The 26,672-nt window shown below is 31.9% G+C and overlaps 2 protein-coding genes across 2 annotated transcripts; one reads left to right on the forward strand and one right to left on the reverse strand.

Moving 5' to 3' along the window:
* Nucleotides 1-1,678: 1,678 nt before the first annotated feature.
* Nucleotides 1,679-12,488, reverse strand: LOC122307559. Its single transcript, XM_043120485.1, has 6 exons — nucleotides 12,335-12,488; nucleotides 3,857-4,023; nucleotides 2,718-3,453; nucleotides 2,528-2,635; nucleotides 2,187-2,356; nucleotides 1,679-2,117 (listed from the first exon to the last, which is right to left on the reverse strand). The coding sequence occupies exons 2-6, from the start codon at nucleotides 3,950-3,952 to the stop codon at nucleotides 1,923-1,925; spliced, it is 1,305 nt and encodes a 434-aa protein (XP_042976419.1). The 5' UTR covers nucleotides 3,953-4,023; nucleotides 12,335-12,488; the 3' UTR covers nucleotides 1,679-1,922.
* A 4,609-nt stretch (nucleotides 12,489-17,097) lies between these two features.
* Nucleotides 17,098-18,156, forward strand: LOC122306361 (B3 domain-containing protein At2g33720-like). The gene has a single exon (XM_043118789.1). It carries the CDS (start codon nucleotides 17,098-17,100, stop codon nucleotides 18,154-18,156), a length of 1,059 nt encoding a protein of 352 aa, XP_042974723.1.
* The last annotated feature ends 8,516 nt before the right edge of the window (nucleotides 18,157-26,672 follow it).

Genomic DNA, 26,672 nt, shown 5'->3' on the forward strand with positions numbered 1-26,672 from the left:
GGATTATTTTATTATTAAGTCAGTGTATATAACATACCATCCGCATAACTTAAATACTAAAATTTAAATTTTAAAACTTTATTTTTCAAATCAAATTATGCAATCAATATAAGCATTTTATTATCTTGTTCTACACACCAACCTTATAATAGAATTTTTTTTTATTATTATTATTTTACAACTCGGACAATTATTCAAAATTCTCAATTATTCCATATCTCAATGTTAGCAATATATATGGTACTGGTTTAGAATGATTGATTGGGAGTTAGAATCAATCAATGATAATTTTGTTTTAGACAGGATGAATGAGGATTGGCTATATGTTTATTAGAAGTTACTTAAAAGAGGAGGAGAAAGTAAGAGAGAAAAGAAGAAGTAGTTGACTGTATGTTTATTAGAAGTTGCTTATAAGTGAAGGACTATACCTTACTCATAAAGCAAGATGACACATGATTAATTGGACAGTATATATGTTCTTTCATCTTCAGACAAACTCAATGATAGCCAGCCAGCCAGCCAGCCATGTGCCCTTTCCCATTTATTTCCATAGAAACAAATAGAGACTTCGAAGAAGCTCCTACTCTTGGAGTTTTATGTGTTATTCTTGCTTACACATTTTCAAACCTCAACCACCCTCTACAGTTTAATTAATAATATATAGCTTATCCACTTCCATACATTTTAGTACTGTACGTTGGCCCAGCAGCCATTGGTTAATGTACTTAGTTTATTTTACAATAGATGTAACAAAAACTCAATTTCAATAGATGTAGCATAAACATAAAACAGAAAAAATGACAAAAGTCCGTTAAGTTGGATCCGACCTCTTGTTCCTTATCTATGCTAAAGAGAGAATCGCTAAGCAAAGTAGTTTGAAGTCCAATTGATAGTCGGATGAAGTTTGAAGCCGCTACCGAGAAATGATCACTACAATCTACTGTCCCCGTATTGGTGATAAGTTTCCACATTTTCCTCCTCTAGAATCTTAATGAGGGAAAGCACTAATATATATGGATAACTAAAGTGTTACGACCGGGATCAACGCCCGCACACAATAGAAACACCCGGCAGCAGTGGCTCGTAGACCTCACCCATTGTTTTTGAGTTTCTGAACATGAGAGAGACTCAACTGTGCCGCACATGTAGCACATTTTGTTAGTAGAGGCTGAAATATATGGCGACATGTGAGGGCCACACCCTAATCTTTTGGCGGCACTTCTTCCTGGCCTTAAAAGATCGGCGGTCAGTGAGCATGGTGGAGTAATATAACAATTTGGGTTGCTAAGAGTATAATATTCTATAGATGATTTTAGGACTTTAATGGCAAATAATATCATCTTGCAGGGGAGAGGATGGAAAGTTGGTTCTCCAAGATAAATCCCAGATTCATTAGCGGACTTGGCAATGGTCCCATACTCGGCTATTTATATGCTGCCCTCGTCTTCCTAACCAAGACCTGTAAGGGGTGTTCACTTGGGGATGAACTCACAAGGACACAAACTCAAAGGCTTCCCTCGAGAAGAAACTATGAACATTGCATCTGTTGCTAATGCTGCTTTGTGGATTTTGGCTTTTATGGTCCCTGGAAGCTTCTAAACAAATCAGCATTAGCAACAGACGAAATGGATCGAGATTTGTTCACTACTTGAGATAATACAGCATTTATTGACAATGCTGAGCACAAACGTTTGTCCATTATATTAGTAGGCATATAAAGATCTGCTGTTAACCCTCATCCTGAAGGGCTTGACCATTATAAGACTATTTATAAATTATCACAGGTAATTTCTGTAACACGTGGAACTTTGGCAACTACTGTCAATCTTCCGCAGAATCATACCTTCATAATCTTTGCTGCAATGGGAGCCTGCATAAGCTTTGAAGTTGACTAATATTTACACAAAGTTGCATACTGGAATCTAAAGGAGCTCCCACTCAGTTTCAGAGAATTCTTGGGTTTTAGTTTCCTTTGTGTCCACCACAGAATGAGTTGCCATCGAACTATCTGAGGATGCCTGATTGGATTCTCCATCATATCCATACCAAACTGCTAGCTGCTCGTACTCCTTCCTTGCTGACCTCATTCTTGAAGAAAATGCTTCCCGTATCTTTTTCTGAAATAGAAGCAGCAATTAGAACAAACAAATGCAACCTATGCGCACACAGAGAGAGCGAGAGAGCACCTTGTATGGCCTGCGTTTGCCTTCCTTGTGCGGTACAAAATGAAGCTCATCTCCATCCACAAGAACACAGGTTTCCTCAAGCTTTAATTGAACATATTGTTGGCTGGTTTCCACTCCTGGTTCTGAAAGTGTACTCTCAATTCCATCCAAGCCCCAGTCATCTGATCTTTCTGCAAGATTTACAAGTAAAAATGAGCAACATGCAATAGGTATGAATACATTCATCACTTTCATATAAAACAAAATCAGAAAGACCGATATGTACAAACTCTTTCTCCTGTTTTCAAAAATTAGGAGGAAGAGGTTTATGTGAAGGATTTAAATGAGATGCAATGATATACCTGGATGAGAGACAACCTCCATATCATCAAATTCATTGTGCCGTACTTCAGAATCGAGTGACAAGCCCACAAGGGAACTTGCCCCATTAAATGTACAAATGTCTACAGCTGCGAAACCAGAAGTGAAAAGACAGCAACCAGCAAAGGTGGAGGAAAACTATAGCAAAAAAGTGACCCAGAAAATACTCACCATTTGGCTCTGCTGAAAGGCCATCAGAGTCTGGAAGTCTCATTTCTTTTCCTTCGTTTCTAACGAAGCTAGCCAAAACACTCAAGTCAGGTGATGCACTAGCAATTGAGGGATCACTCATATGATCACCAGCATTTTCAAGTGCATTGCTACTTTCTGATATGGAGTCAAAGCCTCTAACTTCAGCCAAAGCTGGAGCTGAAATCTTAACTGTGTGGTCACATGATGCTCCATGATTTTCTTTCAGAAGTTCAAGGCATGATGATGCTCTGCCCAGATCATTTACGATTCCCTCCGACATCTCAGTTGCAGAAAAGTTGTCATGCCCTGGACCATTTTTGACACCCATGTTTGAGTTATTGGAGATACTTCCATTATTATGTTGTCCTGAACACAACTTGGGGCAAGTTCCTTTCACAGAATCCACAGAATATGGAGATAATTTCTTTTTTCGAAGAGATGGTACACGGCCAAAATCCTTATCCATACCAACAATTACTTTTGAATTCTCAGTTAGATGATCCACATCAACTCTCACAGGAACTTTTTTAACAGCTTCTTTCAAATTTTTATGGATCCCAACATCGGAATATTGGTCTACAGATAAGTCAGAGGCAAGAGCTTTCACAGGATCAACTGAAGATGGGGGAACCAAATCTTGCACAACATCAGAATAGAACTTTTTAACACTTTCCCCGACATTCTGGACCTGATTCTCAACATATTTGACTGTGTCCTGTACCAAAATAAAAAAGATAATAATACCATAATTTTTCCCAAAAAGTAATAAAAATTTAAAATTAGAAGCAATTAAGCACACCCAAAAATAATTATAATACAAGTTAATGTTTAGCTAGTAATGAAGCTATCAAGCCCAAGAGTTCAGATGGTCACAATATATATACCAAGATTAGGGGGCACTCATACAGATGACCACAGATAGCATCTAGAGAGAGAAAAAGAAAATTAATACGAAAAGAGTCTCACAAGAAGACCAAGGCAAATACGGTCAAAGTAGAAATAACAGGTCAGGTAGTAGTAACAGTACTAGTAGACAGAGCAGTCGTGCAAGGAGTAGAAAACTACTGCTACTAAAAATTTGAGGACAGCTAAAGGCCAAATTAACCAAAAAGCCATACCTGGTACATTACTTCTTCCACCTCTAAGCACATAGCTTCAAACTTCTGGTATATGTTCCCAACCCAGGTTATACCTTTTACATCCATGGCGATCATGCATAAGCCTTCTTAGAAGAGGTTTTGGAATTCTTCGACAGTATGGTAATGAATAGTTCCTTCACTTCTTACTGCATGACATACAGTAGGAAATTAGACCAAACATAGTTCGACCTAAAAAGAAAGTAATACCTAAGGTCCGTTCACTGAACAACAATCTTGTTTACTGACGAATGATATCCAAGCTAAATAAAAGATTTAACAAAAAGAGTATAGCAAACAAGGAAAAGGAGAAAGGAAAGAATAAAAAATGAGACCACCAAAGCGTGAATGTATGTAGGGTGTTTCAATCATTTTCATTCGAGCACCCTGGAACACACCACCAAAAGAATAAATAAAAAGAATGAAGAATTAAAATTGGGAATAGTAGGTCCACTCAATTTCCTGTTGGTAAGAAAAAGGATGCAACTTTTGATCAATATAAATGGCTAGATACACTTCACCCTGAACTACCAAGTGTTTTGCACTTTGCACCCCAAATTATTAAAACCAACATGATGCACTCTCAAACTGTCAAGAACTGGGTAAAAGCACCAATCCATCAAAGTCGGACCATTAAGGCTTAGTTTGGATACATAAACAGTTTCATCTCATCTCATCATTACAACTTTTCCAAATTCCCACACAAACTATAATAAACAATTCAACTTTTTCAAATCTCAAAACAATAATAATATTTAAAAATAATATTCTAACAATATTTTATTCAACTTTTATTTAAAACCATCTCATCTCATCTCATCTCATTATCCAAACTACACCTAAGATGTCAGCGTGTCACAATTTTTTATGATAACTAATAAAGCTTCATTAAAAACACAAAAGGCGCATCCAAGTACACAAGGTTTAAGAGAGTCATCTAGCTAGAAAGAGAAAAAAGACAAAAGAAAATCATGAAGGGTTTAGCCCATTAAAGTCTATAGATGCTGGCCAAACAAAGAGAGTACTAAAAAGTAAAATTTTGAGCTCCTCCAATGTCCATACACACTTTTCAAAATTTTCATCATTCTGTTCCCTTCATACACGCCCTACTAGGCAAATAAGAACCATCTTCCAAGCCACTACAATTTTTGGGCTTCTTCCTAAACCCTTTCTAAGGGAGAAAAAGGTCCACCACTCCTTTGGGCATGAACTAAGCCAAAACAACTGGTCCGAAAAATTCATTCCATAAAGCACTGGCCATCTTGTAATAGAGTGAAAGGTGGTCAACAGGCACCCCACTCCTCTTGGACATGCACACCAATCAATCACCACAAAGTGTATTTTCCTTAGATTATCTATGCTGAGAATATTTCCTGCAGATGCAAAAATAGAAGCTTTAAAGGGATCTTTCACCTCCAAATGCTATTCCAAGGGAAATGATTATTATCATGAGGGATGAGAGCATCATAGAAAGAGCGAACCATAACACCCCTTTTTGGAAAGCGCAAATAAACTTATCTTCGCAAATTCGTCTCAAATTAATGGAATATAACTGATTAAAGAATGCAATGAAGGCATCTATTTCACAGTCTTGGAGCACTCTGATAAAGTTTATATTCCATTGGGGAAAATAACTAGATATCTCCCAATATACTGCCATAGAAGCATCAGTCGCATAAGCAACACTACACACAACCAGAAAAGTTTCCTAGAGAGTCCTATCTTCACACCCCCAATCATAACAAAATTTGATCTTGGATCCGTCTCCCACCTAAAATTTAGAATGGGTAGACAATTTCCCCCAACCTTTTCTAATTTTCTTCCACAGCATGGTGCCCTTGTACATCATTAGAACACCAGCCAACCCACATGCATCCACAATTAGAACACAGTATACTCTACACAAGGACTCTTTCATTCTTTTTTTTTTTTTGATAAGTACTGGACGTTAATTTAAAAGACTCTTTCATTCTAATACCACCAAAACCACTTCCCAAGAGTGCATGACTAAACACAAACAGTTTCCAAACTTATCTACCTTCCTCGAGCAGAAAACATACTTTTGCAAAATTTAATAGGTGAAATATGACCTCTACACCAAAGGGGAGAGAAAAAAGAGACTTGAAATACGAACAGAGATTAGAAAGGGTGCTCTTGATGATAAACATACTTTTTCAAAATTTACTAGGTGAAATATGACCTCTACACCAAAGGGGAGAGAAAAAAGAGACTTGAAATACGAACATAGATTAGAAAGGTTGCTCTTGATGCAAGTAATCATACTCCGTTGTACAAATCATCCTCTTCCAACCAGCCAGCCAACAATCAATCTTCTCAATAACCCATCCCAAATGGCCTTGATCTTGAAGTGGCCCTCAAAAAGAAGGCCAAGGTACCTCATCAATATAGAGGACACGTTGCACCCTAGAAGACCTACCAAACTTTTCAAACTGATAACTTGACCATTGGAACCAACCCAAAGTTAGCCAAATTAAGCTTCAACCTGGAAAGTTCTTCAAAACACAAGAATAAAGTGCAATCTGACTCAGACTAACCCAGCAAATCAACACAATGTCATCTGCATACAGAAGATATGATATGTTGAGAACACCAAAGTTCCTAGCCCCGACAGAAAAACCTGATAGAAAACCTCCATAAACTAAAGCAAATAACATTTTCATTTTGATAAGTGCCTCCATCATAATGAAAAAGGCAAAAGGGACCAAGAGATACAATGCCACAAGAGCTACCAAAGAAACCAAATGGAGTTCCAATCACTTGGGGGTGGGGGTGGGGGGGGAGAAGGGTGGGGAACACCATTTGGATACAATTGGCTATCCAAGATCATCATTTTTTCATACCCAAATCTACTCAGTAAGTATCAAAGGAAATCCCAATTGACATGATCAACATTTTCAACGTCTAATTGTATAACACCTCTCCAAAGCTAAGCCTACTATATAGACTTTCTACAAGAACAGAGTCCAATATTTTTCTTCCTCTAACAACAGTATGCTAAGGTTTCAAGAAAATCTTGTCTATCACCGTACATTCCTACTAGTTAGAACCACATAAACGATCTTGTAAACCCACTCGGCAACCTAATAGAGACGGAGTCCTTAACACCCACTACCCTTAGTTTCTTCAATATGAGAATCGTGAAGGTAGCATTAAGACTTCTTTCAAACTCACAATTGGCATGAAGATCATCAAATACTGCATAATAATCGATCAATGTGGCAAAAATTATTACATCAAATCTTAACGGAATATGCTCTTTTAAAAGTTTCAATAGTTGGAGAGCATACTGCATGAGTTTTGGGCTCGTTTGGAAAGTGAGATGAGATGAAAATTTTGTAAATAGTAATGAAATGGTTTGTAAATAGTAGTAAATAGTAATGAAATGGTTTGTAAATAGTAGTAAAATAGTTTGAGTTAATATGTTTTATTGGGTTTTGGAAAATGAGAAAGAAAAAGTTGAATAAAAATATTATAAAGGTAAAGCATTATTAGAATATATTTTTTTAATATTATTTTTGTTTTAAAATTTGAAAAAGTAATTTTTTTTTGTGTTTTGTTTGGAAGTTAGGGAAATTTGTAATATTAGGTAATAATTAGATGAAAAAGTTGAATATTTGAAGTTGAAAAGTGTTTGTATTTGAGTGATGTTTGGGAAAGAAATTATGAGAATTTTTTAGATGAGATGAGTGCCAAACAAGCCCTAGCAATGTTGAGTGCCAAGTGAAACACCTGGTAGTTCAGGGGTCAAAAGTGTATTAACACCATAAAAAATCAGCTTGCACAGAAAAGAGCCACATCATGGTGAACAAAAACACAACCAGAATTCAATGTTTACGACTAGCCAGCAGTTCCTATGTCTTGATAATGTTCATGGAGGACCTCAGCTAGCAAATCCCCAAAGCAATACACGCTATCAAGTGAATAACCAAATAATCTTTTATTCTAGGATATATTGCTCACAAAAGGCATAAATCACATGAATTTATTGATTATTATAGCAAACTTTATGGGCAAATTATGTCCGGGTATCTTATACAAGGTTCTAAGTATTGGTGAATGACAATCCAGTTGGCTTCTTTAACAGCTCTCACAGTCTAAAGCATGGAGATCCTTTGTCCCCACTTCTTTGTCATTGTTATGGAAGCACTTAGTAGAATGATGTATACTATGGTTGGAAGTGGTTTTATAGTTGGGTTTTCGGTTGGTGACACCAATCGGGGTACTCTTAACACTCTCATTTATTGTTTGCAAATGATACTTCGATATTTTGTGAGGCAGAGCAAAATCAGATTCATTCTTTAAGAGCACTCTTACTTTGCTTTGAAGCTATGTCCAAATTGAAAGGGAACTTATCCAACTCGAAGTTGGTTCCACTTGGAAATGTTCTCAACTTCTAGATGTTGGCCAACACTCTCAAATATAAGGTCTCCTCGTTTCCCATGTTGGTTTCAGGGCTAAATCTATATGGATGAAGTAATAGAGAACATTGAAAGTAGATTGACAGGTTGGAAGAGATTGTATTTTGTCAAAAGGAGGTAGGACCACACTAATAAAGAGCACTCTGTCCAATTCACCAATTTATTTCTTATATGTTCCCAATTACAACGAGTGTGGTGATCCAAATTGAGAAACTCCATCATGATTTCCTTTGGAGTGGGTTGGAGGATGAATTCAAGTTCCACCCAGTCAAGTGGGATAAGGTATTCTCTCCAATCACCATTGGAGGGTTGGCAATTAGAAATTTGAGGGTATTCAATCGGGCTCTTCTTAGGAAATGGTTGTGGCGGTATAACATGGAGAGGGAAGTTTTATGGAAGTTGGTGAATGATTTCAAGTAGGGGGTATTTTGGGGGGTGGGGGTCCTAGGGAGGTACAAGGGGTTTATGAAGTGGGAGTCTGGAAGCACATTAGAATAGGTTGGAGTGTTTTTGCATGACACACTAGAATCGTGATGGGCACTGGATCTAAAATAAAATTCTAGCATGATTTATGGTGCGAAGATAGAGCCTTTAAGACACATTCCCTACAGTTTTCAGGATTCCATGTGAAGAGGAAGCATTTGTGGCAAACCTCATGGAGATGTATGGTGGCTCAATCTAATGGAATGGGAACTTTATGAAGGCGGCCCATGATTAGAAAGTTGCAAGCTTTGCTGATTTTTTCAGACTCTTGTACGCCATGAGATTAAGAACTCAGGGAAATGATAGGTTGTGGTGGATACCCACTAGAAAAGGTAAATTTTCTGTTCGTTCCTTTTATAAGACCCTCATAGATCTGCAGCACAATCACTTTCCATGGAAAAGTATTTGGAGAAATAAGGCACCTCTCAAGGTGGTATTTTTCGCTTGGACTGCTTCTTTGGGCAAGATTTTGACTATGGATACTTATCGAAATGCTGGGTGATTTTTGTGGATTGTGCAGTGTGTGCAGAAAGAATGGTGTGATTGTGGATCGTCTTCTACTGCATTGTGAGGTCACCAGGTCTTTATAGGATGATGTTTTCAGAAGATTGGAGTTAGCTTGGGTTATGCGTGCTACTTTAGTCGAGGTTCAGGCCAGCTAGAAGAATCTGGGCAGCATTCCACAAATCAAAGTTGTGTGGAAGATGATTCCTAAATGTATTCTATGGTGCCTATGGAAGGAACGAAATGATCGGACTTTTGAAGATAAGGAGCGCTCATTGGAAGAGATTAGATTATTCTGTTAAAACTTTATTCCTTTGGGCAAAAGCTGTAGATTTCGATGCCCTAGATTTTCATGATTTTCTTGTTTCTATTTCTTCCTCCTAACTGTGTAAACTCTTGTATTCCTCTATGTACTTAGGTTATGCCTATTCTTATTAATATAATATATTAACTTAGAAAAAAAATATATAAAATTATTTAGACGATACCTTACAAATTCAATGATGACAGACAACCACTGCACTCATGTAGTTTTCTGCATGGATGATTTCGTTATATATATGAAGTTATAAACATTTCCAGAAGCTAGATTAAATGATATTTTTATGAGATCAAAATATCCAGATCAAAATATCCCTGACCGCAATGCAATCTCATTTCTTACCCCAAAGGAGCATCTATAAGAGGCAACAGAATAAGAATAAACTAGGGATTTCAGTGTTCACTAAAAACCAATAACCCATAAAAAGTTACCACACATTTCAGTTCAAATGTTCACAATGCAATGATGACACACAGAAAACCAATGTGATTCAGTGTCTAAAATGACAAGTTTAAACAGGCAAGCCACATTTTCTTTAAAATCCTTGTTTTTTCTCATTATTTTAATAACAGGCACAAGGTTTTGTAAATAATTCTTTCACTTTTGCAGAATTGCAAGCAGGGGAGACAGAGACAGACACAGAGAGAAGGACAGGGAGAGAAGAGATCTACCGTTGCATTCCACCACCAACCACCAACCCATGCCTCCTTCACACTGCCACCCCTCAACCCCATCCCCTCAAAGACTTGGGAAATAAATATATAAAATAAAAACCCTCTAGCTTATCTTCTCTAGTACAGTGTTTTAATTATGTTTCTCCTCCAAGAGATGTTGAAACAGATTACTGCCCATCAACCATGACCCAACCTCAATAGCACACTTGCATATTTTTCCCACTTGGGAGGGGCGCATTTTTGCTTGTTTGTTGCTTAAATTAGATAGTTATACAAGTGAAAAGAAAAACAGCTATAGCAGCCCTGAGATGTCTAACAGATTTTTATCCATTCAAGGTAACAACAACAATTCCAGTTAAGTCCATTGTGGCTCCGTCCCCTAATTAATATCATATACAAAAGAATGCAGCAGCACTCGCATGAATAGTTAATTGCATGTAAGATAACATCAATACTTTTAATAAATTATATTGACGGTACCATTCCCTCTAATTATGTCAACAAACCACATAGAGGCCATATATGATATAAAAGACATTACATATAACCCTCTCGACCCTAAAAGTCACTAATATATGGATACCACAGCAAATCCAGTAGACACAAGTTTGGGCCTAACTCAGTTCAAATAAACTCCAAACTACCACATTACAGTTTGTCTCACAAAATAAAAACAATAATCACTATATGTTCAAAGCAACAACACGACTCCCAAAAATAGATGCTAAATTTGTTTTGCAATAGTCACTGGCTTAACAACTCAAACAAGTGACCGGGTATGATGTCCTTGGTATGATCAGGATGCCTCATCAATTCCTTAAAGATCACAAGCTCAAAAACGTTCTTGCTTCAAATTAGCCAAGCCCTAAAAATATCACATCGTATGACATGGGGCCATTTTCTCAAACATGGACAGATACATGAAAAGAGTTAACGAATTAATTTGTGATGCTTATTCCATCATCATACAAGAGTAGTATCAATATCAGGTCATTACTCTGGAAACAAAACTACTGGCCTTCACAATCATTCAAAAGAAGAACTCACAAATAGAATATCTTTCTTCATGAAAAATACAACCAACCACGGCAAAATAGTAGATGAAAACAACACTGGTCATTTCCCAAACATACCCATCCAAAAACCAAAACTTCCCATCACCCTTTAAGTAATTTTTCAAACAATAATCACTATACATTCAAAGCAACAATGGGATTCCAAAAAATAGATGCTAGAATTTTTTTCGCAATGGTCACTCGCTTAACAAGTCAAACAAGTAAAGTGATGGGGTATGATGTCCTCGGTATGATCAGGATGCCTCATTAATTCCTTGAAGATCACAAGCTCAAAAACGTTTAGCTTGCTTCAAATCAGCAAAACCCCAAAAATATTAAATCGTATGACATGGTGACATTTGTTCGAACATGGAAAAGAGTTAACGAATTAATTTGCGATGTTATTCCATCATCATACGAGAGTAGTATTAGTATCAAGTCATTAGTCTAGAAACAAACGGTACTGGCCTTAGCAATCATCCAAAGGAAGACGAAGAACTCACAATAGAATATCTTTCTTCATGAAAAATACAACCAACCACAGGAAAACAGTAGATGAAACCAACGCCGGTCATTTCCCAAGCATACCCATCCAAGAACCAAAACTTCCCTTCAAACCCTTTAAGTAATTACTACATACAATCCCAAGGTCAGCTACATAACCCCCATATTCCACAATTTCACCAACGAAAAAAAATAAAAAATAAAAAATAAAGATCATAACAAAGGAATAAAAAAATTAAAGGTACTAATTTTACATAATTTTTCAACTATGTTAAGACATGCTAATCAAGATAAGCAGAAAAAGAAGAAGCACAGAGTAGTTTCAGCAAACGCAAAAACGAAAAAAAAAATCTAGCATATATACCATAAAGAAATAATATGATCAAACATTCAATAACGCAGAGAAAATATGATCAACATACAGAAACCCCTTTTCGTATGCATCAATAAAGATGATAATCTGAAGCCTCGGAACTTACGTGCTAAGAGTGATGGCGAGCACCTACCACAGAAGCCCTCAGAGCATTTGTATAAAACCCAATTTCGTTCGGCTGATTTATCAGTGGTATGTTATCATTATTAGATAGAAATACCATCCGAGGGCGAGGGACAGAGAAACGTATAGAGACAAATCCCAGGGCCTCTTCAAGCTTTTTTAGTTGACACGTGTAATAATCTCAGAATTTCCATTAAAATATATGAGAAATGATAATTTGAATGTGATTATACTAGCGTTACGTGATGAATTTAAAAAAAAATAATATTTTAATAATAAATTTTATTTTTTTTAAATGACTACACAATTTTATTTTTTTCAGCCCGTATATGACCCAATTTTTCTTGTTTTATATTTTTTTTATACTTATTTTTTTAGTTTTAATAAAATTTAAAAATTAAAAATAAATAAATATCAATCAAAATTTTGATCATTTGATAAGCGAGTAGCATCATCCCTAATTTAGAATCATTTTAAATTAGGGATGACAATCCATGCTATATGATACAGATTCTTGTTAGATCATCACGAAAAAAAAATCAACCCTAACTTGATTTAAATAATTAAAAAAATGTTAATTATATTTAAAAAAATTATTTCTTTAAGTATCAATTATTGATATATTAAAAATTTTAAAATTTAAATTTTAAAATGAAACTGAAAAATATCAATGTTTGTAAGATTTTTATAAGAAAAATCGTACGCATAACATAAGTCATTTAGATTTATATCATTTGAATTTGTTTCAAGTCAATTCTGCTCGTGTCTGGTCAACCATCTTTTTTATCAGTATTAAAGCATTTTTTAATATAAAAAAAATTAAAAAGTACATTTTACGAAAAATATCAAATTCTTCAAATTTACTTTTCTAAATATTACAGAATGCTGTTACACTTTAAAAAAAATTTTAAATGGGCAAAAATACTTATATAACTTTTATATAATTACAACTTTGCTCTTTTCTTATGCATTATTGTATTGCTATCTCATTTATGAAAGGATTTTTTTCGTTTTAATTATTGAAAATTCTTTTAAATTATTTTTTATTTTTTTATTATAAAATTTGATTTCTATCAAGAATATGATTATGATTTTTAAAAAATTAAATGACTTTTTATGTCGCTAAAATATTTTTAAAATTTGGTTCCAAACAAATGTAATATGTTTATAATTACTTTAGACATATGGTTCTCAAACAGTAAATAACATTTTAATAATAATATTTATTACTTAAATTATTCAGTTATAAGTCTTAAGTTAAAAGCTAAATTAATCTCTTCAATCTCAAACGTGCACTAATACTTATTAATAAACAATTGAAGTTGGCAACAGAGTATAAAATTTTTATGAGTAATATTACATATACTTCCAATTTTACGTACAAGACCCATTTCATTAATTTTCTTTTTTAATTTAAATTTTGAATTTTAAATTTTATAATTTTTAAAATATCAACAACTGACATGTTAGCACGTATTGTTATGTAAGTAAAAATTGTAAGTACAAATAGCATTTTCCAAATTTTATTTAAAACTCTATATTTAACAATTGCTTTATATATTTTCATTGAGTTGCTAAACACAATCCTTAATTTTATCGTTTATCATTTTCCATAAGAGAGAAGGAAAATGATCTTTTTATCATTTTTATCCTCTCCTAATTGAGCATAGTTTGTTTCTTCTTGTTAAATGTAAAAGATTAAACCAGAAAGCTAAAATGGACAACCATTTTGATTAACTTCCACAAAATTTAAGCATGCAAAAATTTTCGTAAGTGTCCAAAGCATTCATTCACAACAGTATATATTAACATTGCAAAACGACTATTTTCAATAAACTTGAACACATTTTAATTAGAGAAAAGATATTTGAAATCGTAAATTGTGTAATTATCGCGTAATTATTTTAAGAAAAATAAATAAAATATGAAACCTACGTAAAATATTCGTGAACCTATATTATTAAAATATTATTTTTTTAATATTATTATTATATTAAAATTTAAAAAAGTTAAATTTTTATTATATTTTAAATAAAAATTTAAAAAAATTATAACGATAAGATAAGATAAATTAAAATAAGATAGATTAAAAATATTTTTAATCACAACGACCTCTTAAAGGTTACTATTGTTTTAGGGTTTTCGGGGGTTTGAGTTGGATCTACACTTGTTTTATTTATATATTTATGAAGTTAGGAAATTAAGAAACAAAATGATAATAAAATCTTGAAGTAACTAATAAAGGAAGGTGATGTTTTAGCTTGGAAGGAATGAACTCGGACGTTAATACAGGTGTCATGCCTTGGGTGATAACCATGTGCAATCAACATTTCAAAAAATAAAATAAAATCATAAATAAATAAAAAGTTTTATTTCAAAAAATAAATAAAATTAAAATATATAAAAATTAAAACAAATATACTTAAGTATAATAACAAACAAAAAAGATCAAACAACCAAAATTAAAAAGTAAAATAAATAAAAAATAGAAAGCACTCAAAAACTAAAATAAAATAAATGAACTTAAAAAACATAATAAATATTTAAAAAGCTTAAAATTAGAAAAATAAATAAAGAAAAGAAAAAAAATTAAAAAGAAAAGAAAAGACTACAACAAGGGGTGATAACCATGGGATTGGCCTCAAAAGTCACTCTTCGGGTGGCCGAATGGAGCCACTCATCTAATCATTGTACAAAGTACAATGGGCGGCCCATATTTTTTATAATTTTGAAATATTTTAAATTTTGTATATCTAAGATTCGAAAGTGGTTTTTACACGTTTTGAATTGATTTTTATTTATTTGAGTAATACTGCACTTAACGAAACTAATCGTGTCCCGAGTACCTACCAAATCAGCTTTTTTTTTTCTGATTTTTGATTTTTTTTATTCATTTTTTATACCCTTAAATACTTTTTTAAAAATAAAAATTCACAAAATTACTCAAAAAATATTTATTTAATCACTAAGTAAAGAGAGAGAGAGATTCTCAATTAAAAAGAAAAGCTCTCGAATTCGGGAGCTTTAACATTTCTCAATTTATTTTGTGTATCCTATCATTGTTTTCAGGTTTAGTTCTTTTGCTACAAAAGATTCACAATAAAATATTTATTTAAAAATAATGTTAGATACAATATTAAAATAAGTAAGTTTTGTGCATTCTATTTGAAAAATAATGTAGTCTATTATTAAAAAATTAATTTTTAATATGGGTCTCATATTTATTCATTTTTTAAAAATAGTTTAAATATATGTTTATAAAACAGTAAATAGTTTTTGAAGTATAGAGCTTATTATTTAAGTAATAAGTTATAAGTTCTAAAGTAATTATAATCTATATTTCCAACTGTAATTCCAAACATACACTTATTCTTTTTTTAAAAGAATGTATAGGACTATGCACACCTTATGATATACCTAATTAGATCACTGCAAATATCATATTTCTTTATTTAAATTACAAAATTTAATTACATGTCTATATATTTTTTAATTACATGTCTAAAAAAACCTTGCTTGCAATCATTCCTCGTTAGATACAACGAACACAATTTTTATAGATGTGTTTAGAGCTTTAGAGCACCAGTACCGGGCACTTTCGAATCCGATTAAGGGGTCTGTTCTGTTTTTTTTTTGGGGAAATTTCCTTTTTTAAATCCTTAGGAATTCTTTAATTTTAGATTCATCGCAGTAGTAACAAAATATAAGTAGTATTATAGCCACAAATAAATCTTATAAAAATAAACTTATAAACTAACATGATTTTATATGATATATTAAATCCACTTTACACTAAGGGCTGGTTTGGTTTCATAAAACTAAACTATTTCATCTCATCTCATATAATCATTATAATTTTCTTAAAATCTCACAAAATATATTAAATAATTTAACTTTTTCAAATTTAGAAACAAAATACATATTAAAAAATTATATTATAATAATATTTTATTTAACTTTCAACAAAATATCTCATCTTATCTCATCATATAAATTATGTAATCAAATGAGATTTAAGGTTGTAGGCTCGTTATTTGGATAGTAAGATAAGATGAAAAGATAGTTTTAAATGAAAGTTAAAAATTAAATATTAAATAAAAGTTGAAAGTTGAATAAAATATTATTATAATATTATTTTTAATAATATTATTATTTTTTAATATTATTATCGTTTTAAAATTAAAAAAAGTTAAATCGCATTTTCTCTTTATGTCCATGATGAAGAAGCATAAAATTAATGAACTTTTTTAAGAGATTATTCAATTCTACCAAAAATCAATTGTCGTTTGGCTTTGTAATTTTACGAAGATATATATGACAATTCCACCGTCCAACCAATAGACATCGAAATAATATTTATAATTTTAAGATGTGTAAGTCTTATATCTTTTATTTAAAAAAATAAATAAATTTAAAATTTATATGAAAAAATAATCTTTTTTAATAACCATGCTTTTTTTCAATAAAATTACGTAAAAGTTACCCTATCTAAGACTTCATAATTTAGCATTACTCTAGAATTAATTTACATGCATGCAGCAAATTCCAGCGCAATGGTGGAAGATATATATTGAAACCAGTTTACCAGATTTGAATTGCATGAATCCTTTCGACGTAAGGATTTATTGTCCTAGTAGGAGTAGCTTTCGGAGATCTCCGACGCCTATATAATTCCCGTTCCCCTCATAACCTAGAACCCAACAAATTAACACGTACAAAATCGGTTGACGTTTCTTTCTCAATGTGATGAAGATTTCACGTCCTGAATCTGATCAGTGGATTACTTCTCGTGGATTACTTTCTGGTCGATTACTGAATCTGATCAGTGGAGATCATTTGGGTTTATTCTGCAATACCAAAACCCCAAGTGCCACCGTGTCTCTTGATAAGAATGATGTTTCCGTGCCGGAATCGACGCTTTCCTGCAGGTTTCAAAGCGAAGCAGCTTCAGTGGAATCAAAGAGCTCTTGCGGGTTTGACCAGGGGCTAGTTTCTACAGAGTTAACGCTCTTTTCTGGGGTTCAAATCGAAGCCAAGAAACGCAAAGCACCTGAAGCTAGAAGCTCTCTTGTCTCTTTTGCCAGGATCCATGAGCTATTTACTGAGAACCCACATGAAGGAGTTTCAACAGATCTGAAGCTGTACGATGAATCATGGAAGTATCCCGAGAAGACCCAAACCGTGAAAGACACACCTGAAGGAGTTTCAAAGGCGCTGAAGCCGTTTGATGAAACATGGAATATTGATCCCAATAAGAGCGGAACCGTGAAAAACTCTGCTATTAATCCAAAGGAAGATAGCCCAACAGTACTGATCTCTTACAATTCCAAGGTTACAGTGACCTCCAATGCTGTGACTGCGAGGACGAGAGTGCGGCACCACGACAAAGATGATCTACACGCAGAGATCAGGACACCCACTGCCATGGAGGATCCTTGGAAAATCAAGAAGACACTAACGGAGAGTGATCTTGGTAATATGAGCCGGCTCTTGCTGAAAACAACTTGGGTCAGGCATCATGTTTTGCCATTCTTGGATACCGATATCATTAGAGAAGTTGAGAGTGAGGGCATCCGCATTTACGTTTGGGATCGCGATTGTCAGTCCGCACACGAGTTGGTTCTCAAGAAGTGGAAAACCTCTAAGAGTTACGTTTTGATCAATATGTGGCACAAAGATTTTGTGAACAGGAGGAACTTGAAGAAAGGGGATGTCATTGGCCTTTATTGGGATCCCTCTAATTCAATGCTCCATTTTAGCGTTCTACGACGTCGGGCTGATCTGATTGCTCAACCAAATCGCTAAGTTTTTAACTGGATGCTGGATAAATTAATATAGATTTGTACTAATATATTGAAGTTGTACTGGGATGTGGGATAATATCATGTTGTCATCTAGCTTAGACGATATTTATATTATAACCAAATGTCAATCATCGCTTCTGCTTTTAACCCGTTCGCTCGTTGTCCATATCCCCCCATGTTGGTATCTTCGATTTCACTAGCCATATCAACATGAATGATGGAAGTCATTGCTCTATCTGGTGAATCTATTTTTCACCTTACTGACGTTAGCATCAAAGCACGCTGATTGTAATTAGGTATTGTAATGAAGGCATGAGGGCTGGAGCTGCTTGTACACCATGCTTTAGATGCATGTATGGCTGAAGAAATTCGCTGTTTTACCAAGTCATGCTATCATGGGATTAGTCCAAAAACTGAAATGTTGCTGGTTGGGCAGGACCGTAGGAGACACTCTGTTTTTCTTTAATTTTTTTTTTTTTTTTTTTTGTATAATGAAGCAGTGCCATATGATACATGTAAGTTATCAAAGAAATACAAAGAACTTCACAAGTTTTTGTTAAAAATAAAAAATTAAAATTAAAAAAAAAAAATCCTATCGCCTCTGGAAGTACAACATTTTAATGGACACAGCAAAGATAAATGCAAAGAGTAATGCAAACCCAACAATGACAGCTGCAGCCACTCCCACGAACTCATGTTTGAAACCAAAACACTCTCTCACAAAATCTTCCACTGTTTCCCCAGTATCAAAGATGTCCTTCTTATCCCCAAACTGTGCTGCAACCAACCCGTAAAGGGTCCAAGCTAATGGACATGCCCATGAGTACCATCCCCACCAAATTGGGATCCTCTGTTTTTTACCAGGTAGGAAAATGAAAGATGAGGAAAAAATAATAATAATAATTACTCGAGGGTAATATGTATAGAAGATGAAAAAGAGATACGCTTGAAAGAATTGAGAGTATAAGAACTTACAGGTCTTATATGAGGTCTAAATTATGATATGATCCATTTTGCTTTTGGGATTTGTCTTTCTTTTTAAAAAAATCTGTTATTTCATTTCTCCTCTATGATAACTTGAAAGCGGGTTTCAGCCCATATTTGACCGAATTTTTCTTGTTTTCTATTTTTTTTTAGTTTTGTGAATAGAAAATGACTGGTTTAACTTTTTTTTTTTATTTAATAAAATTTAAAAATTAAAAATAAATAAATATCAATCAAAATTTTGATCATTTGAGAGGCGAGCAGCATCATCCCTAATTTAGTATCATTTTAAATTAGGGATGACAATCCGTGTTATATGATACATATTCTTATTAGATCATCACGAAAAAAAAATCAACTCTATCTTGATTTAAATAATTAAAAAAATATTAATTGTATTTAAAAAAAATTTATTTCTTTAGGTATCAATTATTGATATGCTAAAAATTATAAAATTGTAAATAAAATTTAAATTTTAAAATGAAACTGAAAAAATCAATGTTTGTAAGATTTTTATAAGAAAAATAGTAAGTATACATAAACTACTCATAGCTAAATAAGTCATTGAGATTTACATCATTTGAATTTGTGTCAAGTCAATTGCGCTTGTGTCTGGTCAACCATCTTTTTTTTATCAGTATAAGCTCTTCATTACCAATAGGTTTATATATACATATATATATATATATATATATATATATATATATATATATATTATATAAATCTACTTAAAACACATCATTGGCATATGCTTTAAGTTGTTACTATTTATGGACAAAACATCTACTTTTTACATTAAGGCATCTTTGGATTGTGTCAAGAGGTTTAAAAAGTATTTTAATAGCTTTAAAAGTATTTTAATAATAAAATTAGGTTGTTTGATTTATACATATTAAATTATTTTTTAATATAAATAAAATTAAAAAGTACATTTTAGGAAAAGTATCAAATTTGATGTTTTTCTTCAAATTTACTTTTCCAGATATTACAGAATGTTGTTACACTTTTAAAATAAAATTTGAATGAGCAAAAATACTGATATAAATTTTATATAATTATAACTTTACTCTTATCTTATGCATTATTGTATTGCTATCTCACTTATGAAATGATTTTTTTTTCATTTTAAATACTGAAAATTCTTTTAAATTATTTTCATTTTTTTATTATAAAATTTGATTTCTATCAAGAATATGATTATGATTTTTAAAAAATCAAATGACCTTTTATGTCTCTAAAATATTTTTAAAATTTGGTTTCAAACAAATGTAATATGTTTATAAGTACTTTAGACATATGGTTTCTAAACAGTAAATAACATTTTAATAATAATGTTTATTACTTAAATTATTCAACTATAAGCCTTAAGCTAAAAGCTAAATTAATCTCCTCAATCTCAAACATGCACTAACTTTGACACATTTTAATTAAAGTAAAGATATTTGAAATCGTAAATTGTGTAATCACTAAGTAATTATTTTGAAAAAATTAAATAAAATATACAACTTACATAAAAAATTAATTTTTTAATAATTAATTTTATTTATTTTTAAAATAATTACATAATATTTACACACTTTATAATTATATATAAAATTACTCTTTTATATCAGATTCAAAGTGTTTAGTATCATAAGATGTCAACATTAAATTAAACAAACAGTAAGCTACCTGCCTATCACTGCTCAATAGGACAAAGGTGTAATTTAAGCCCATTCTAAAGTAGGCCGTTTCGTGGGCATGAATTAGAACCTATATTCGTGAACCTATATTATTAAAATATTATTTTTTTAATATTATTATTATATTAAATTTTTATTATATTTTATATAATAATTTAGAAAAATTATAATAATGAGATAATATAAAATAAAATAAGATGGATTAAGAGTATTTTTTAATCACAACGACATCTTGAGGTTACTTTTGTTTTAAGGTTTTTGGGGGGTTTGAGTTGGACCTAAACTTGTTTTGTTTATTTATTTATTTATGAAGTTAGGAAATTAAGAAACAAAATGATAATAAAATCTTGAAGTAACCAATAAAGCAAGGTGCTGTTTTAGCTTGGAAGGAATGAACTCGGACGTTAATATATACAGGTGTCATGCCTTGGGTGATAACCATGTGCAATCAACATTTCAAAAAATAAAATAAAATAAAATCATTAAAGAAATAAAAAGTTTTATTTCAAAAAATAAATAAAATCAAAATATCTAAAATGAAAGTGGTTTTTACACGTTTTGAATTGATTTTTGTTTAAATTTATGTTAATTTTTTTGGTTTGTTTATAGCTTTATTTTTTTAAAATTTTATGTATTTTTTATTTAAGTTTAGTTTTAAAAAATATTAATTTTATTTTATCTTATTTCTTTTTATTTTAATTTTTACCGACATAACATGTTGGCATGGCACTTTTTATTTTCAAGATGTCGGTTGTTATTTGTTTCAACATTTTATTTTGATATTTAAAAAAAAAAATTGTCCATGTCGCCCCATTAATGGGGCATGGGGACATAATAAAAAATAAAAAATAAAAAATAAAAAAAAGGGAAAGAGAGGAATGGTATGCTCCTTTACTTTGTGGAAAAAATATAATTGCAAATATAATTGTGCACTAATCTGTACACCAATGTGATATGATTGGTGAAAAAGTAGATTTTATTGAAAACGGTATTAATTTAAATTTTAAGTATGAATGAATCAATATTGGTACACAGATTAGTACGCGACTGTGCTTGTATATAGCAAAACTATATTTTGTGTATCCTATCACTGTTTTCAGGTTCAGTTCTTCTGCTCCAAAACATTTACAATAAAACTTTTGTTTAAGAGTAATGTTAAATACAATTTTAAAATAAATAAATTTTGCATATTTTATTTAAAAAATAGTGTAGTCAACTATTAAAAAAATTAATTTTTAATGTAAATCTCATATTTATTCTTTTTTTTAAAAGTAGTTTAAATACATATTTATCAAATAGTAAATAGCTATTGAAGTATAGACTTATTATTTAAGTTATAAGCCATAAACCCTAAAACTATAAACTATATTTTCCACTGTAATCCTAAACATGCACTTATTCTTTTTTTTAAAAGAGTGTATATGACTTACACACCTTATGATATACCTAAAACTGCAAATATCATATCTCTTTATTAAAATTGTAAAATTTAATTACATGTCTATTTAGAAGCTGTAATTTACAGTTAGAAGCTGCTATCGGTCTATATCAAACCACCTGAGGGATGGCTTGGTAGAGAATTCAGAGAGGGGTACACAACAAGTTGTTTGGAATGCCTTGTGGAAATTAGCAGTGCCTAATAAAATTAAAAAATTTCCTTGGAGAGCATGTAAAGATGGTCTTTCAATATAGGCAAATCTTATGAAGAAAAATGTGATAAATGAAGCAAAGTGTAGTTTCTGTGAGCATCCAGTTGAGGATTTAAATCATGATGTGTTTAGCTACAATGTTCTTTGAAATTCTTGGAAGAAGTTTAGTCCCAATTTGCCTATGAACCCGACTGTTAAATTCTTTGATTTAGTATCTCAAATTTGTCAAATGAAGGATTATGACAGTTTGGCTATGTTTTGTTCTCTGTCTTGGGGGTTTTGGTATGAAAGAAACCAGGAGATCTTCGAGAATGTAGCTCTACCCATAAAACAAGTTACTGAACATGCCATTGGCCTCTTGAGAAGCTTCCATTCCGTAAAGGAACAGACTCCTATACAAGTAAAGAAACATCTCAAATGATGTCCACCTCTAACTAAGTACTTGAAACTTAATACTGATGGGGCTTTGTTTTGTGACTTTAAGAAGGCTAGTATTAGGATGATTTAAAGGGATAATAAGGGTGAAGTGCTTATGGCAGCAAGGCTGAGGATGAAGTGGACAACCTTGAAATTATTGAACTCCTGGCTGTGTTCCGAGGGATGCAGATGTGTGTTGGTAGGTCCGTCATGAATCTCATTGTGGAATCTGACTATTTGTTGCTTGCTGATTCTTTGAACAAGAATGATATGCTTGATTCTGAACTTGGAGCTCTTTATGGTGAAGTTATGAGACTAAAAGCTTGTTTTGCTTCTTGTTCTTTCACACATGTATTTAGAGAGGGTAACTCGATAGCACACAGTCTTACACGATATGCTTGGAATGTTGAAAATATTAAAATGTGGGAAGATTATTCCAAACTTTTTTTCTCAAGCCCTTTAGTTTGATAAATGTTTGTAATATTTGTTATCTTCAATGAAGTTGGTTTTTCCATTAAAAAAAATTACATGTCTATTTATTCTTTTAATTACATTGCTAAAAAAAAAAACTAGCTTGCAATCATTCCTCGTTATATACAAAGGACACGATTTTGATACATATGTTTAGAACTTTAAAGCACTAGTTTCAACATTTTCGAATTATGGCTGGGGTCTGTTTTATTTGGAAAAATTCCTTTTATAAATAGGGGTATAAGAATAAACCGACAAACCGAAAAATCAGACCAGTTGGTTCGGTCCGATTTTCGACCAGCTTGGTTTGGAATCGGTTTTTTCATTTTAAAAATTGGTCAAATCCGGTCTAAAATCGGTTTTATATTTTTTAACACCGAACCAGACCGGTTCACATATTATATATATTTTTATTAATTTTTAATATTATCTATAATATATTTTATATATAATATATAATTATGTATAAGATAATATATTATGATTTATAACATAACATTTTAATCTTAAACATGAATATTTATTTGATCATATGTTTTAAATATAAAATATATATATATATATTAAATACATTTTATTGCCTATTAAATTCTTAATATATTTCTTTTGATAAATACATTAGTAATACTAATATACTTAATATATTAAAACGGGAAAACCAGACCGGAACCGGTAAATCGGACATATCGGTTTGGGGGATAACCGGTACATAATTGCTATTGAAAATACAAAATCGATACATACCAGTTCGGTCCTAGATATTATCTAAAACCGAACTGGTTACACCTTTATTTATAAATCCTTAGGAATTCTTTAATTTTACATTCATCCTAGTAGGGATGTACAAGAAACCGGCGAACCGACCTACAACCGACCGCCGGACGCTGGAACCGGCCGGAACCAGGGAAGAACCGGTCGGCCGGTGGTAGAAATAAATAGAAACCGATCACGGTCGGTTTGGTCCCGGTTCGCCCACACAGAAAACCGGTAAACCGACCGACCGTATATATATTTTAAATATATATCTTATATAAAAAAATGCCGCTTCATATGAAACGACGTCGTTTTGTTTAAGTGGGTAACAAAAAAAAATAAGTGGGACGATGTCGTTTGGTCTCAACCAAAAGGCGTCGTTTGGTTGGAATCAGGTTAGGGTTATTACCCTTCCCGTTTCCAGTTCCCCCCTTCCCTCTCCCTATTCTCTTCTGCTCCCCCCCTGATTCTCTCTCTCTCTCTCTCTCTCTCTCTCTCTCTCTCTCTCTCTCTCTCTGTGTCTGTCTCTGTCTCTGTGACGGTCTCTGTTGAACAGCAACGCAGAGCTGAACTGGTGAACCGCGCAGCATTCCGTGACTCCCTCGCAAGCTGGCCTCTGTGAGTATTATTCATTTCTTCTTACTTTTTAGTGTATAGTATATACTATATATTATATAATCTGTTATATATATATATTATATAATCTTTTTTCTATTATATATATTATATATATAATCTGTTTTATATATATATAATTATAAATTTTAATCTGTTATATATATTATATATACATATATAATATATATATTATATATATAAATCGTATATAATATTGAATCTGTTATAATGTATATATATATATATCGTGTAATGCGTATAATGTTTATAGATATTGAATCTGTTGTGTATATATATTGAATCTGTTGCGTATAATGTGTATATAATGTGAATCTGTTATAACGGGAGGTCGTGTGCTTGATCCTTTTTGGGAGTTCGTTGGCTCCAAGAACTGTTGAAGCACTTATTTGCACTCAAAATTAGTTAAGGCAGCCGGCAACATATATTGATATCCGAGAGGTTATGGATAATGTGTAGAACTTTGTAGTAGAATCAGGTAATGTTTTCAAATTTTCATTGTAATTTAATTTTGCATATTTTTCATAATATGAATTCACTAACATTTAATATTTTATTCTTATAGAGTTGACCGCACAATCGAACATGACAAGTATTGACGATTGAAGATTGATGGCTTGAAGTAATAATGAGTAAACTCGAAGATCGATATTCTTAATTTTTTGCATTGTTGCTATGTTTAAGTCTTTAAGACAAGTTGTTTTCATTTATTTATGTTATTTTTTTATTTGTATTTTTACTATGCTTAAGACAACCTGGCTTGTTTTTCAAATTTATAATATGTAATACTAGATATCTAGTGAAGTTGTTTTTATTTATTTTTAATTATGTAGTAATTAATATAGTAACTAGTTAGTTAATATGATGAATGCTTTGGTTATTTATTATTTTTATTTATTTATAATATGAATTATGATGAATGATGAATTTACAAGATCTTGGATGATGAATTGAATTATTAGTTAAGAACAAAAAATTAAAAAGATGTTAGATGATGAATTCAGGAAAAATATATATATAACCAAAAAAAAAAGTCCAAACATATTGGATAAAAGGTCCAAAACTGGGCCCAAAACCCACGGCCCAAACAGGCGAACTGACCGGCAAAGGAACCGGCCGGTTTTCTTCCCCCAGCATGGTCAGTTTCGGCTGGTTGATGCATTATTTCTTGAAGGACTGGCCAGTTTCGGTTTAGGCCTAAAACCGAAACCGGTTGGTCAGTTTTCAGCCCTACATCCTAGTAGTGAAAAAATATAAGTAATACTAAAATCACAAATAAGTCTTATAAAATTAAACTTACAAACAAACATAATTTCATATGATATATTAAAAGTAAAGGTACAAACAAATATAAAAGTAAACTTATAAAATTAAACTTACAAACAAACATAATTTTATATGATATATTAAATCTACTTTACACTAAGGGCTAGTTTGGTTTTACAAAACTAAATTATCTTATCTCATCTTATATAATCATTACAATTTTCTCAAGATCTCACAAAATTTATTAAATAATTCAACTTTTTCAAATTAAAAAAAAAAAAACTCATTAAAAATTTATATTATAATAATATTTTATTCGACTTTCAACAAAATATCTCATCCCATCTCATCATCTGAGTTGTATAATCAAACGAGGTTTAAGGTTGTAGCCTCATTATTTGAATAGTGAGATGAGATCATGAGAATATGGTTTTAAATAAAAGCTGAAAGTTAAATAAAATATTGTTAGATTATTATTTTTTAATATTATTATCGTTTTGAGATTTAAAAATGTTAAATTGAGTTTTCTCTTTATGTTCGTGACGAAGAAACATAAAATTAATGAACTTTCTTAAGAGATTATTCAATTCCACCGAAATTAAATTCTTGTGTGGCTTTGTAATTTCACAAACACATGACAATTTCCACCGATCGACCAA

Source organism: Carya illinoinensis, chromosome 4 (assembly GCF_018687715.1).
Source record: "Carya illinoinensis cultivar Pawnee chromosome 4, C.illinoinensisPawnee_v1, whole genome shotgun sequence".
NCBI lineage: Eukaryota > Viridiplantae > Streptophyta > Magnoliopsida > Fagales > Juglandaceae > Carya > Carya illinoinensis.

Excerpts from the sequence above, each read along its gene's own strand:
- LOC122307559 (XM_043120485.1), bottom strand. The coding sequence starts at position 3,952 with ATGATCGCCATGGATGTAAAAGGTATAACCTGGGTTGGGAACATATAC. Across the intron at positions 3,454-3,856 it reads TGGAAGAAGTAATGTACCAG|GACACAGTCAAATATGTTGA; the intron begins GTATGGCTTTTT and ends ATTTTGGTACAG. Across the intron at positions 2,118-2,186 it reads GCAAACGCAGGCCATACAAG|AAAAAGATACGGGAAGCATT; the intron begins GTGCTCTCTCGC and ends CTTCTATTTCAG.
- LOC122306361 (XM_043118789.1), top strand. The coding sequence starts at position 17,098 with ATGAAGATTTCACGTCCTGAATCTGATCAGTGGATTACTTCTCGTGGA.